A 15,362-nucleotide genomic window follows, 5' to 3' on the forward strand; every position below is an offset into this window, starting at 1 on the left:
GGCCGCCGCCTGCCAAGGTCAGCCCGGATTAAGGTCGCGCCGCCGGCTCTGCGCTCCCGACGGGGCCGGCGGCGCCCGCGGCGGGACCGGGAGCCCCACGGGGGCTCTGACCCCCAGGGGGGCTGCGCCCCGGGACCCCCAGCCCGCCCCGGCCAGGCTCCCTTGGGGGTGCTGGGGACAGAGGCTCCCTGTCGTCCCCCCCCGCACCATCCCCAGGATGCGCCCAGGCCACGGGCACATCTGGGCGCTAGAGGGGGGCACTGCCCAGGCCCCACCCTGCACTCCCCGGGAGGGCAGGGTGTAAGTGGGGGGCAGGACAGACACCCCCACGGCAGCCCCAGAGCTGCAGAGACCCCTCTCCAGCCAGGGAGCACCCAGCTGGATCGGCCCCTGATGGGGCAGCAAAGATGAGCCCAAAGCACCCCACGTGCCTGGGGCCCCTTCCTCTGCCTGGATCCAGGCCACCGGCACCCTCAGCGAGTCCGAGCTGGCTGCAGGGCAGCGACCAAATTTGCAGGTGATGCCCAGCTGCACAGGGAGAAGGGATTGGGGTGATAACACAGCCCCAAACTGCTGCTCATTCATGCACCAAGGCCACAACAGCCCTAAAACACAGGCCTGACCTGCCACACCAAGGGTGCCAGCCCGGAGCAGACACAGAGCCCTGGCGCTGCCCACTCTCTCCCTGTCCTGGGCCAACCCTYCCCCCCAGGTGGCCCCATGCATCTTCCCTGCCAGAGCTTTGCAGCCAAAAACCATGGCAGATGCTCTAACAGGAATATGCCCTGGGGAAGGGTGGCAGCGCAYGCCAGGGAGAGCTTTTAAACACACCTGGCTGGAGATCCTACTGGGGYGAGAGATCAGTCCCTCCCCTAGGGCTGACAGCCTGAAAGTGGGACAGAGCAGCAGCGCCTGTGCCAAAGTCCCAGCGCCCGGTGCAGGGCAGGCACCTACTCTCCCTAGCCCCTCCGCGTTACCTTACCCGCGCCGCCAGCCCAAGGAGCGATGGGGATGGTGCTGCCGAGCCCTGCTCCTCTGACCGGCGCAGTGATTCAGCCGGCTCCTGCCGCCGGCCGCAGGCTCTCCCCAGCCCCGCGCGTGAAGGTCTGCGTGGGAGCAGGCCCTGTGTCCGTGGGCGCCAGCAGATGGGCACAGAGGAGCTGGCACAACCCCCTTCATCCCATCTGCAACAATTCCCCCTCGCTGACCGCTCCCCTCCTCAAGAGACCAGACAGGAAGCAATCTGTGCTGGCTGGGGTTTTATTTTTTATTAATCTGAATTTACAAAAACAGAAGCATTTTCACACTCTACCCTGTCACAGTCAGGATGGAGAGGAGGAAAAAGAAAAGCAATGGTTATAAAAGGGGACCCGGGGGCAAAGGAGAAAGGCTGTGCTCTGCCCTTGTTAYGCAAGGCTCCGATGAGAGGAGGGAGGGGAAACCAGATGGGATTTAAGACACTGTTGGCACAACACTGCCGGGCTGGGGGTGGGGAGAGGTGCTACCCAAAAGAGGGGGGGACAAGTGGCTGCCCAGGCTTGTCTGCAGCCAACTGCAAGCAGAACAGGCTGTGCTGCAACAGTGCCTGGAGCTCCTCAGCTGCTTCACCCCTTCTGCGCCCGTGCTAACCCCTCAGTGCAGAGAAGGCAGGTAAGTGGCTCCTCGTCCAGACGGTTTAATTGCAGTGGGGCTGAGGGAGACGCCAAGGCAGGTTTGAAGGCTGAAATGGATGCACTTGGCTGGCAGAGAAGAGCTGGGGAGGAAGGGGAAAGGGTCAGGACTGAGATGCCTCTCAGGCAGCAGCAAAGGCAGAAGCTGGCATACCTGGAGCCTGCAGGATGTAGCTCCTGGCTGTCCTGCGGCAGGGGATCATCAGTGAGTGGATTGCTGACCCCCACCAGGCAGGTTCCCTAACACTGAGCAGCATTTGACAAGCCACTCAGCAACCCTGCTGGGCAATAGCTGTGCTAGACCCCTGGTTAACACAAGTCTATAGCTGCAGGAGCTGAGGAAATGCACTATTTACAGCACGAGAACCACAGTCCTGCTGTCTTTTCCTCCCCCAGGGCACTGAGAACCAAGCTTATGACGCATGGATTCATCACAAGTAATCTACCCTCCTCTTGGGGCCAAAACTGCAGTGGGCCCAGCTCCAGCCACTGCCGTTGGGCCAAAGAAAAGGAAGAGAGAAGCTTGCTGTGCCAGCCGGATGCACAGCCAGGAGCAAGGATGTGCTTGCAGGGAAGAAAGCTGTCCTCAGGCTACCTGCAGCTGAGTAGCAGTCTGAAGAGCAGTTAAAACAACTGGACCAGCTTTTATTGAGCTTGCTCATCTCAACAGACTTGTAAACATGGAGTGACAAGGAACTGGAGTGACACACCACGCACCCTGTGTCACACACCACTTGTGCAGAGACTGAGCTAGCTGGAAGAGTAGACCTCGGCACTATCCCCTGCCTGGCAATGGAGGGACAGATGCCAGCCAAGCCTTCTGGAGAGATGGGGATCTCTATAGATTGTTTTTATTGATTTCTTAAGCTGCAGTATCAGTATTTGCTGGTGTTGCGATCCCCAGAGGCATGCTGCATTGCTACAGAGCAGCCCTTTGCCTGGGTGGAATGGTCCTACGAGCTGGCAGGCTAAAAGCCAGCTGGCATGCCCAGTTTGTTGTGGAAGAGGTCATCTGTTCCTGGTTCTCTGTAAACCTGAGCTGTTTCTTCCCTGATCCCCCACCTCCCCCAGCAGTCACTGCGGAGGAAGAGGGATGCCCCGTGGGTCAGTGACCTGACCCTCCTGCAGGTTCTTGACGAGCTGAGCCAGCCAGCGCTTTGTGGTGGTATCATCCTTCAGGACCTGGGCAAAGGTGGTGTCCTTCAGTTGGTCAGGAAGGCACTGCCTGAGAGCTTCACGTGCCCTACATCAAGAGACAAGAAACAGGGGCCCAACAAATAAACTCACARGGGCAAGAGGGGAGCAAACCCCACTGGGAACATAACACTCATTTGCCTGGGGGTCTCTCTCCCTGGCAGGATGAGCCAAGGTAACCACTGAGCAGCAGCACCCCAACACAGCATGGCCAACCAGCACAGCTCCCATCCCTTATGCTAGAGCCCACCAAGCAAACCCCCATGCCCTGACACCTGTCAGTCAAGAGCAGCGTGATTCCAGAGGAGGCAGAGACATGAATACATACTTGGCTGCTGGTCAGCCAAGGAAATAAATTGATTTTGGGCCAGAATTTCATCTACTGGCTTCTATTGCTAACAGCCCACACCACACAGAAGAGGGAGAGCATGGCCTACCTTCCGTCTCAGTGCCTCCCTTGTACCTAGTCCAAGCTACAGTTGTGCTAAGGGAGTCATAATCTGCACAGCTCGAACCTGCAAAAGCTCCAAAGCATCACTATTTCTCCCATATACCATAAGAACTCCTGGGGCCAGTGACAGAAAAAGCATTTTCTACACTAAGCTAAGGCTGATGTAAGGCTAGACAGGAATTTTGACCCTCTCTGAGTGGGCATTATGGAGAGAACTGCACTTGCAAGGGAGATGGAAGAAGCCCCTGCTCAAACTCCTAAGATGTTTACCTGGGGTTATCGGAAAGGCGAAGGTAACAGCGGACAACGTGTTTCAGCAGCCGTGCCGAAGGCTCCTTGGAAAGCTGCAGGACCATTTTACCCTGTTTGAAAGAGGCCAGTGCCAGCAGTTAGAAAAAGTCTTTATAAAAACAGCTTCACAATCAGCAAAGACTGGGAAAGACCATTAAACCACTCGCTCTGGCTTCCTACTCATCACAGCCCACTATATTTCATCTGGATACCCCTGCATGGAGCCCAGAACCTTGGTTGCCAAGACACCTTTGAGAAGAGCAGCTGGCCATGGCTTGGAGAAGAAGGATTCTCTCAGCAGTTTGGGGGAAAGATCACATCTATTTGGTTTTCTCTCCTTGCAACTGCTTCCTGGTCCAACTTTCTGCTAGATTAAAGAGAATCTGGATTCTTGCTCTCACRGAGGAATGCAAGCATATCTCAAACACTTCGATAAGCTCAGGCTCAGTCAGCACATGAGGCATGTTCCTACCCTCTGCAATAATCCACGTTCTCATCYGCCCGCCCTGCCTTCAACACCCTTTAAAACTCTGACAATAGCCTGGAAAACCATTCTGAAGAATAGGGCTCACCCACTCTGTGTATAGCAAGATCCAYGTTCTGGTCTTATCATGCACCCAAGAGTTGTATTTTCTCTTTCTGCTCCATCACTCACATTAAGCTGTTTACTGATCCTGGGAAGCAAGATCAGAGCAGATCTCCCCATCCTGGCCTCCATTTCTCACATGATACAGGACTATGCACATGGTTGCATGAAAACCTATCATCCTTGAATGCACCCAGCCTAGTGAACGGTGCAGATTCGTTCACATGCCTACCTTGACTGCTTGTGTTTAGGAGCTGAATTAGCTCTGCCTGGCAAGTTCTTTTTCCCATAAAACTACATTGGCTAGCACTAACCATTTCCCATTAGCCAAATTCACCTGATTTCAGATATTTAGTCAGTTCAGATACCTATTAGTGGGGCCATCTCACCTACTCTCTTGCAAGCTTTTAGTCCTCAGAAATTCTCCAAAATACCAGGATTTCTTCAAAATAATGAACAATAGGCCAAAGAGCCCCTTAGACAGCTCCTGGAGAGGAATTACCAATCTACTGTTTTAAAAGCCTCTAATACTTGCTTAACATCTTACTCACGTACTAGTGGACTAGGAAGTAGAGCATCATCCTCATAAACCAGAAATACATTATGCTGACTCTTCCAAAATACAGAACAGAAATGTTTATGGAACATTTCCAGCTTTCTCCAAAGCRTTATGGAATATTAATCATGTCAGCGCTTCATCCAGTGGTGGAAGCATACCACAGCTAGGATTCGTCCATGCTAACATAGCATGACATGCCCACACCCCTCCATATTCATGCCCTTCCCAGCCACAGATTCTTTCTCGGTTTCCTTCCCTCCCTACCCCAAGGTTTCTGTTTCTAATTGCTTTTTTCAGTTTGCCCCTGAGCCAGATGTATTTTCATCCAAAGCTGATCCCATTTTCAACTGCAAAATCATATCACATCGGACATTTTAGACATCAGTTCTGAAGGATTCCTATTTTGCTGTTCATGGGTAAAACTGATCAGAAGGAAAAAGCTAAGTTTTCTTCAGATTTGGGAATACAGACATACAAATAAATATTCCCATGAAAGCATCAAGATTTAGTCACAGAATCAGGAGTGGGAAGCATAGAAATTAATACTGCATTTTCTTYTCCTGAGACTGCTCTTAAAAAGGACAAAAGCAGAACAACTGCTGTTCCTGGGCAAACCTACATTCACCTTGGCAAGCTCAGAGGTAATGCTCAAGCCGGGGCTATTACTCTTGGAATGAACAAAATATGGGTACTAAAACTTCTCCTTCTTAGGGGACAGGGAATGGACAGAAATTGTCTGCTCTGTGTCTTCCAACACAAGAACTAGGGTCATTAAAATAAGCTAGCAGGAACCAGGTTCAAAAACAAACAAGAGGAGATGGACCTTCCAAGCAGCAAACAGGAAACCTGTGAAACTCCTCAGTAAAGGGCACCATGGATGCAAAAAGTTTCCACGGTTTCAAGGGGAGGACAAACACTTGGAAGAAAAGCCCACTGGAGGTTACTATACAAAAAACCTCACAACTGGCTCCAGAAAAATCCAAGCTTAAAATAGTTGGCAGCTGGGAGAATGTTACAAGGGGAAGTATCATATATACTTGCCCTGTTCTTACTCATGCCTTGACATCTTATTCCACCTGTTGTGGGAAACAGACTGAGGAAATGGATTCGTGGTCTGAAGCAGTGTGGCCATTCTTACATGAAAAGGGAATAATTCATATCCAGTCCTGAAAACCCTTCTGTTCCCCCCGAAATTTCAAAGGCATTTCAGGAGTAAAGGCAGCTTTTGGACTTTATTTTTGTGTTTCCTCACTACAATGTGCCTCTTTTTGGGGCTACAACCAGGGAGAACTAGTGTTTTACAATACATAGCAGAAATCAAAATGTCATATGAAGCATGCAAGAAATGAATCTGCTCTGATATCATCCAAAAGGAAAGAACTTTGCCTTTGCTCTAGGCAGAAAGCAGTAAAATAGCTGCTGAAGAAGCTGGCTATTAGGGCTTTTTTCTCTGTAAGAAAAAAAAAATCCTACCAGTATCATGGCAACATGGGAAAACCGCTCATAAGTCTGACAGATATAAGCCAGCCCCGTGTCATCCAGGAGGATTTTCTGAAGAATAAATGTAGCAACCTAGAACAGGGAGAAAGCAGAAAAGAGAGTTTATAAACAACTTATCTGTCCTGAAAAGGAACAGTCTTTGTTCTGTGTTCTTTTCACGGCAGTCCCAGAGCTAAAAGGTCTTTCAGCAGGCAGCTAATGCTGTACTTTATGAAAGTTTAAAGCCAAAAGGAAATGCAGGACACTACACAACGCTTGGCATCTCTGACTAAAGGAAAGAGACAGATACAAAGCAAGGTGTACGCTCAGACTGGATGCAGGCTGCATTAGATAGCAACTATTGCCGGGCTTCTCAGGACAGCCTCAGAGTTACAGCCATACTATTCTGGTCACAGAGAAAGAACCAGAAGTATCTATTCCTTGGCCCTGCCATCTATAGCACAAGTTGATTTTAGTTTTCATCTTGAGCATTAGTGCTTGGTCACAAGACAAGTGACTTTCTGGAAGAATTTCACTCAAATGTGTCAGCATGCTTCACCACAGAGAAGCACCCAGACTAAAATCTGCAGCCGGTACTACCTGGGTCATCAGACTGGACTGACCACAGATCTGAGCTCATGCTGGAGAGGGGCCCCTGATCAGGGGGTACAATGGGCTGGTCCAGCATGGTGAACCTCCTCTAACTGCCACCACTAACAGCTGCTGTCTAGCCTCTGCACTGCATATTTACTGCATTTGCTCTCTTGGGCCAAGGAAAGTTGGTCCAGCTCAGCCCTGAAAGTTACTCTGCAGGGCTACAGGGGAAGGAATGGCTGTTAAGAGCAGCAAGATCTTGCCCCACAAAGCTACCAAGCTAAGGAACCCCCAGCCCAGAGTTTAGTGATGTTTTTTTGAGGACGTAGAACACCACCCAGAATTGCCCCAGCAACTGCAACAGGTCACAAGCCAACCCTGCGGGTCACTGACTGCCTGGCCAGTTGGAGACTAACAACAAGAAGTCTTAACTAAGACAAACAGCAGATACCGTTTTGGAGAGTTCACTGCCAGACTCCATGATACGTAAGCACAGAGGGATAATTTCTGTTGTCAATAAGAAATTTATCACTTCTTGCTCATCAGTTTTCACCAATGCCCCTTGAAGGAAAAAGAAAAATCAAAACATGATAAATTTTTTCAGTCTCACCATTCAAAGACAACCTGTGCTGTGCCCTTCCCAGAGACTGTTAGATCTGGATGGTAGGCAGAGCAACTATCATTCAGAATATGTTGGAGCACACAGGTGGAGAAGAGATCATTTTGGCAGCATAAAAGTAACCATGCTGAATTTGGGGCTTTTTTGTTTGTTTTTCAGAAAGGGGACACATTCTTGGCCCTCCCCTGGCAGTAACACAAACACAACAGGATCATGCTCAGCAGCAACCTCTGGCAAGAAGAAATCCATTTCAGGACCCTCTTGCTTTATGCATCAAGGCAGGAATGTTTAGGGCAGAAAAAAAATGGGGTAAGGGGAAGACAGAAAATATACTCAAGTCACTTAATGGTAAAAAGGCAAAGAAACCCCCATCTGCACCCAGCCATCCCAGCATCTAGGTGTCTGTGCTGAGGGTGAAGGCACAACAGACTACAGGTGCTTCCATTCATGGCAGATAGATATTTCTGGCAATGCAACGAGGCACCTGGACTCTAGGGATCCTTATTGCTGAAAAATCCAGTTCCTACACAGTAATAGGAACTTGCCAGTATGACTGGTTGAAAAAGAGCCGCTCCTGTTAATACTACAGGACTCAGAAGATCCTGGTAAAAACAGACCTGCGACTTTGGTCACGTTGCTGTCTACACACACAGCATGAATTGTATCCAACTCGGTAGGAAACAAGTGCTCCAGCGTTATCCTGGCTGCTTACCAATCACTCCCAGACTCGTGAGCCGCAGGTACTCAAATGGCCGTGTCTTGCTAACTGTGTGCAAGAAGGGGTACAGGAAGAGAGGGATGTGAGCTGCCAGAAAAGCTGACCTGTATGAAAGGGAGAATATCCAGTGAGAGAGACAAGGAAAGTTAAGTGAGCACACAATCCAGTATTACCACACACAGCCTGAACCTATTCCTGGACAGACACCGTTGCTGATGCTCCTCAAAAGAGGGTAACAGTCTGTTCTCCAATGGAAAGGTGTGAAGTAACTTCTGCACTGAGCACAGCACAAAACCTGAACTGTCAGTCACTTGCATAGCTGCTTCCAGCTGACCAGGTATGGAGCATGTCCTATTATTTTAATTACTTCCTCCTGCCACCCAGAGCCATGGCTTGGTCCATTCACTGTTACGTATCACCATGCAGATCACAGGCTCGCAGGGGCAGTTAGCCATGATGCCTGTGCACAGCCTCAGAGCAACAGGAATCCAGACTGGCTGGTCTCTAGGCACTATCACTGCATAAACATGCACAGTCACCTTTCCCCAAGTGCCCTCATGCTGCCCTCTGACAATAGTGAAAAATAGAGACTGCAGGGAGAAACCTGGAAATTGTCATGCTAACGGGAGGAAACTCTCTTGCATAACCATCCAACATTCTTCTATCTACCTTGAGTTTTCAAACTTTAATTGTAAAGGCATCTGGTGTAAAACTAGCCTGTTTCCTTGGACATTGTCTCATAGAGGGTTGTTGTTCAACACTAACTTGCAGCAGCTGAAAAATAGCTTCAGCTACTCTGTCCCTTCCTCTCAGCAGGAATAGGAATATGAGATCATGGCTCTCCGGGTAGCTGTCTTCTGGGTTTTGGCTACTTATTTTGGCTTAGCCAACACCACCATTTTCCTTGCTGATGAATACTGGACACAGGCTGAAAAAACTTGAGAAAGTCAGGCACTGGCTGAGACCTCCAGACATGACTCTGCTATTGCTTCCCTGTCACACACGTGCTCTGGAAAGGGCAGTCTTGCCCATCCCACCCTTTGGACAGCTGGTCTAAATAACTGTAAGCTCATTCAAACAAGAATCCTGTGCGCAACGCTGAGCACAAAGGCACCCTTGTCTCTGGCTGAGCGCCCAGGGACTGCCACGATCCAATGTTTTGGGAATTTGTAGGTTCTCAGAATGGTTCAGGGAATGCAATGTATTTAGGACCACCATAAAGCTGTCAACCTAGTAATCTGCGCAAACAAGTGAAAGGAGCAGGCAGCTGCCTATCCTCCAGCTCTGTGCACTGTTCCGCTTCGTTTGGTAAGAGCGCGCAAAGGAGCTTACGTGCTTTGGGAGACAGATTGACTGAGCTGTCAACACCAACTTCTCAGAAAGCTTATGCATGTGGAAACACTTACCTTGTTTCGGGATGCGATGCAACACACTGTAGCAGAGCTAAAGCATTGCAGACTCTGTTGGACTGATGGGCTGTCAGAGTCGGAGGGTTGATTGATGGATAAATATTTACAATTTCCTAAAAATTAACAGATGAAGAAAAGGGAGAAAAGCCATCAGCAAGCTGCACAAAAGCACTTGCCCAACAAGGAACAAYGCTGTTAAGAGATGACAGTCCCCTTTCACCAAGCATCACTTGAAGAGAGGTTACACAGCAGCCACCATGCTGCCCAAGAAAGGGCAGAGCTGGGCCAGAGTCAATTTGACAAGGAGTCACAGGGATGCAGACAAATCTTAATTTCAGAAGAGAACAGTTCATTTGATTTCCTGCCTCTTTGCTAGTGGGGGACTGTTTTGTTTTGAACTTCCAGAGTGAAGAGGAGTGTTGTTCCTGCGCCTAGAGGCAGAGCACACCCACTCTATTCATACTGCTGGCACTCTTCTCCCTCAATGTAGGGGAAGCAGCTGAGAGTGAGAAATCCAATTCAGAAATCTGCCTACTTCCCACCATAACTCTCTTCTAATTTTCTCCACTTGTTTCCGGGCCACTCTGAAAGCAGTTTGACAATGCCCATTCTGCCTGCTTTTCCATCATTCCTCAAAATTGACTAGATTCTGCAACATTTTGCATCATTTTTTGCCATCATTTGCATAATTTGCTATTGTTTCAACCATATTCTGCACTGAGAGATGTCCGGTTAACAGATTAGAGCTATAGAGTATGTTGGCCCAGCAAAGAGCTGCACAGCTGAGTTTGACAAGAGATCTCTGCAGTAGTGAGCAGCGTTCCCATACTACCCTTCCTGCTGACTGACTATATGGGCAGCCTTCTGACCAAGCTCAGGCTCATGCAAAAAAATCAAAAGAGATCTCAGGAGTAAGACTGCTGCGGTGCTGCTATGACACCATAGGAAAATAAACGGAATGTGATCTACAGGGAGCAGTACCACCAGGCAGCACATACACCCACAGCTCACCCATTCCCCTCCCAACTATGCATATTTCTAATGAGAAATCTTATAGTGCCTACAAATATGGCCTCACTAGTGATAACTAATGGCAAACACTAGAAATGGGTTTCCCACATCCACTCCTGACATGCCCCAGCATACAGCATATACCCAGCAACGACAACAAGGGACTTCATTAGGGTTTCCCCAGATATGTCCCATGGATACAAGCTCTGCATTGTGAGGATGCTGCACCACGGAATAAAGATACTGCCAATCCTACCCACCTGAAGGAGAGCTGCAATCGTGCCAAACGAGTGCCACAGCATTGGGGCAAGGTCAGGCACAGACTCCCGCTTCTTGCTCAGCTCCAGCAGCGCATTCTCCCGCGTCTCAGGGCTGGACAGCTCATTGATCCACTGGTAGATCTTCTCGCGGTCTACCTGAGCCAGCGCTGTTGGCACAGGCTGGAAGGAGACAGGAAAACTTGAGTCTTGGCTGTTTTATCCAAATCTTACCCAAACCCTCYCCACAACCCGACAGAGAAGCAACAAAGGGCTCAAGAATCTCCTCACTGGGGGCCAGAGGAATTAGAAATGCATTAAGATGCTCTGAATATGGATCACTTTCTTAGGTTAGTGTTATTATTTCACTAATCTAAAATGCAAATGTTTTACTTTCTGGACCGACTTGTTAGGCACAGTCTCTTTTAATCCTCTTGTCAAACATTACCTAGTAACTTCCTTCAGCAATAAGGGAACCATGCTACTGCCTGTCTGGGCCGGCAGAGCTCCTGGGGAGATCATACATACTTTAGCCAGCTATCATCTCTTCCACTTGCATTTAATGCTCCAAATACAAGTTTTCACAAAGACAAACAAGGAAACAACATCAGTAATTGCAGATGCTACCTTTTTCTCTCTAAAAAGTTTGAAGACACTGGGGCCCATCAATGTGATTTGCCCAATGTGATTTTTTTTAGAAAAAAAGTCATACAAATACTAGAAAATACTCATTACTCCAACATTAGTGTGACACTGTGGGGAAGATCAAAAACACAGCCAGTGACACCTCCCATTTTAGACTTTCAAATTCATCCCATGTATCTTGTTTACAGGCATGGAGCTAAAAGGGAATTTCTCAAGAGTTTGATTTTGTGCAAAAATTTCTGTTCAAAATAAACCCAGAGAAGGGTAGATCTGCATTCATGGTCAAGGCACATTTACTACTACTCAGGAGAAATGCATTACAATTTCTCCTCTGCCTTTCTTGGAGCATCAGACAAAGAATAACATCAAGGCCAAAAAAACAACAACAAAAAAAAAATAGGGGAGACCTGGGAAGGAAAGGAAGAGAAATGGGTACTGTGGAATCACGGCATAGTTTCTGTGGAAAGGCAGAGGAGCAAGTCTTTCAGTGAAAGCTTGTCTCACGCCTCTGCTGTCATAACAAGCACTCAGGGTGCAAACAAATGCTCAGCAGGCATCCTAAAGAGGCAGTTCAGTGATTCAGATCGAAAATTTCACAGCAGACAAACTTAGACATTAAAACTTCCTGTCTGCATACTTCTAAAAGTCAGTTCTGAACCTATTCAAACACTCTCCTACAGTGTCTGCTGCTCAAATAGAGCACAGCTCTATTAGTATGCTGCTGCTCCTGAGCTAGCCTGCATGCAGCCAGCTCAGCATCCCCATAGACTCAGCAATTGTGGCTGGGAACAGAGAACTGACCGCATTTCTTTCTCTCTCTCTCTTTTTTTTTTTAAACACAGACTGAAACTCTTCATGCGCTTACCACAACATATGTAAGAACTGCGTGCAGTGCGCTGACAGCAACACTACTACAAAGAAGCTCATCACTGAGTCATCGAAGAGAATACAAATGAGTTCAGGAATTGAAAGTGACTGGAAGCAAAACTGAAACTCTATGTCAGAGGCAGCCTTCCAGGATGAGACCCCTCCAGAGCTTTCCATCTCTATTTCTGCAAGCCCTCCTTTGTTTATTCATGCATTATACCTGAAGTCATGTCCTAACAGATTCTTCCCCAGCTGTGGGATTTATATTGAGCAGAAGCTGTAATTTGTCTATTTCCCATTCACTTCCATCACTTTAGTTATCTTAAATGTCTGCATATAAGCTGATGTGCTGTTACCAATCCCTACACTGTGGAGCTCAAATAGCTTTTAACTCTTCATCTTTCCTCTGACCCCCTTTTTTCCCTCTTGCCACCTCAAGTCTTTTTTTTCCCAAAATCTCACACGAAGATAGTAACACTGACAAACTTGGTTTGTTTTAAGAGCTGAAGTGCAATTCCAATGGCAACTCCTATACTGGAGCTAAGAAAGAGAGGAAGAATGAACAGAGCTCATTTGTTTTTGTTTGGAATGGCAGAGGAACAAGCAGCGTAGCAATAACGTTGYTGTAACTGTGTTATCTAAAGCTCCCATCTATTTTTCTAGACACACTGGAAGTTTCAGTTCCTGTAAGCTTAAATACATCGACCCTTTAAAAGCACAATCATATGCCTCTGATCCCTAGAGAACGCTAAGTAGATTTTCCACACAATTAAGTTTATGATGTCCAATACCTGTCTTAACAAGAACCAACTGCTTTCCCTAGGCCCTACAGTTGCTCCTCTCATATTAGTTTAACCAAAAATATATTTTTTTCCTAATTTCCTACTTTGCTGTTGTTTCACACACACACTCCCAGCCTAAAACTCTGGAAAACCCCAGAGGCTCAAAGGTAGGACCCTGCCAAGTAGACTTTCTTTTGCACATAAGGAAAGCAAAAGTTACCAACAATATCTCAACACAACATGAACTAGCCACTTCTGCCTCATGAAAGATCTTGCAACAACTTCCTCATGAGAAAGGGTGTTACCTCAAACATCCCTGCCAGATTACATCTCCAGCAATTACATAACAAACTCAGATTAGGCAATTGGCTTCTTTTCCTAATTAAGCAGCTGCTGCTAGGCATGCTGGTAAAAATACTGATTGAGAAAGCAAAACATTGACTAATTGGATGTACATGCTTTTATAACTATTTTGATAGATCACCAACCCCAAAATACCAAAATGAACTTTTTATTTAAATAGCAGTGAATTAGCTAGTTTGACTCAGACATTCACTGCCTTGCTGCTAATTAAAGCTACATTTATTTGTTTTGGTCTATTATCAAGTTTTCCCCTCTAGCATGCTAGGTTTTAGACCTGAAGATGGCATAAGTATTATCTCTGCCTCTAGCATCACTATATAAAGACCAGTACTCTGGCTTACCACAGTTTTATCATGGTAACATTCACTATGCCCAAAGGAATTCCTGAGCCAACTCACAGCCCTACTAAGACATAACATTATTTACCATACTTCCCAAGCACTTCTCCAGAGGTGACTGCCCCTCCAGATCACATTTACTCTACTGCATACTAACTGATTGACTGAGATAGGAATTGTTTCAATACAGAACTATAAGGCTGCGTGAATTACACATAAATTAAAGATACATTCAAACAACCCCCCAAATACACTTGATTTCTATTCCTGAATCAGATTATTTTATCAAAACTGTCTTTTAAAAAAATCCTCTTATAGAGAGATGACGAGAATACAGATAGAGGATTAATGGGAAATGCAACAATCCCTCATGGATTTTGACAAGCACATATGAATTACATTACTATAAAAATGCAAGTGCTGATTAAGAGAGTTCATGATGAACTTGCATACCCTTCTGGGCTCCAGAAAGTGTCACTTTAAATTGTAAGTATTTGCCAGCACTCCAAGAACCAATTTACAATCATGAGTACTTAAATAAAGTGGAAGACGTAAAAGTTCCCTCAACTCCTGCTCATAAATACTTTATTCAATCATGTTTGTTTTCTAATCCAAGCAGATCCTTATGATAAGTGAATCTGAAAAGAGCTCTAACTGTTGGTCTTGCAATAAACCTCCCCAAACACTATACACACCAGACAATCAACTCCGGGAAGTCTCATACATGCAATGAATGTGCGTTTAGAGAAACAAAAACAAAACAGAAAGCCATTCAGATAGGATGTAAGATACAATAACCACATTGTTCAGCCTCCCAAACTCAACTTCCACTTGTGAAACCATCCTGCCAGCCGGGTCAAGGTACGGTTCCGCCGCTGAGAGCTTTAACGTCAGGTACCCCGCCTCACCCCAGCAGCTTCCCGAGGGGGAGGAGGGGAACAGCACAAGCTCCAGACTGCCCTGCAGGGCGCCTGGGGAAGCAGAGAAGGAAAAGGCGGTCTGTCTTTCCTCCCACGTTCCGTCTGCTGCCCTGAGGGACTTTTCACTTTCTCATCTCGGCCTCTGCAGCAAAGGCCAGAARGGAGAAAGCTCCCCGGCGGACAGAGGCGGCGGCGGGGCCTGCAGAGCACGTCCAGACGCGGGGGGAGGGGGGGGAACCCCACCGGGCTTAACCCCGGCCCCCGGCCGCGCCGCCGCGGGCCCAGCCGCGCGGCGGGGAAGCTCCCCGGGCCTCCCGGCGCGGGAACGAGCCGCCAAGCGGCACGCAGCCGCGGGGGCCGGGAAGGGCTCCCTCGGCGCCGCCCTCGCCCGCGGGGAAGCGGCCCCCTCGCACCCCCGCCCAGCCCCGCCCCGCCGGGTCCCGCCGCCGGGTCTCACCGCGGCCGTGGCCAGGCTGTGCATGGTGGGAGCGGAGGAGCCGCCGCCGGGCCCAGCTCAGGAGGCCGCCGTCGCCATAGAGGCAGGGCCGCCGCTGCCCCCCGACCCCTGACCTCTCACCCTGCCGCGCGCCCGGCCGCCGCCCGCGCGCC

General features: G+C 48.4%; 1 protein-coding gene across 4 annotated transcripts; it reads right to left on the reverse strand.

Annotated features, from left to right (window-relative positions):
* Positions 1-1,244: 1,244 nt before the first annotated feature.
* CNOT9 (CCR4-NOT transcription complex subunit 9) lies at positions 1,245-15,356 on the reverse strand. Of its 4 annotated transcripts, none has more exons than XM_026078052.1 (8): positions 15,211-15,356; positions 10,842-11,021; positions 9,568-9,683; positions 8,156-8,265; positions 7,276-7,385; positions 6,225-6,323; positions 3,586-3,677; positions 1,245-2,913 (listed from the first exon to the last, which is right to left on the reverse strand). In XM_026078052.1, exons 1-8 carry the CDS (start codon positions 15,232-15,234, stop codon positions 2,745-2,747), a joined length of 900 nt encoding a protein of 299 aa, XP_025933837.1. In that variant the 5' UTR covers positions 15,235-15,356; the 3' UTR covers positions 1,245-2,744. The 4 variants fall into 4 exon arrangements, with proteins under 4 accessions (XP_025933837.1, XP_025933836.1, XP_025933838.1 ...); XM_026078051.1 differs by having other exon boundaries at positions 1,245-2,919; XM_026078053.1 differs by lacking the exon at positions 15,211-15,356 and adding an exon at positions 14,659-14,917 and having other exon boundaries at positions 1,245-2,919.
* Between the last annotated feature and the right edge of the window lie 6 nt (positions 15,357-15,362).

This window comes from Apteryx rowi, unplaced genomic scaffold, assembly GCF_003343035.1.
Source record: "Apteryx rowi isolate R43461 unplaced genomic scaffold, aptRow1 scaffold_47, whole genome shotgun sequence".
In the NCBI taxonomy this organism is placed as follows: domain Eukaryota; kingdom Metazoa; phylum Chordata; class Aves; order Apterygiformes; family Apterygidae; genus Apteryx; species Apteryx rowi.

Bases quoted from the DNA above. Each gene is read 5' to 3' on its own strand.
- CNOT9 (XM_026078051.1), bottom strand. From the start codon at position 15,234: ATGCACAGCCTGGCCACGGCCGCG. The intron at 3,678-6,224 runs GTAGGATTTTTT...TCTTTCAAACAG, and splicing joins CCCATGTTGCCATGATACTG to GGTAAAATGGTCCTGCAGCT. The intron at 2,920-3,585 runs GTAAACATCTTA...TCTTGTCTCTTG, and splicing joins CGCCTTTCCGATAACCCCAG to ATGTAGGGCACGTGAAGCTC.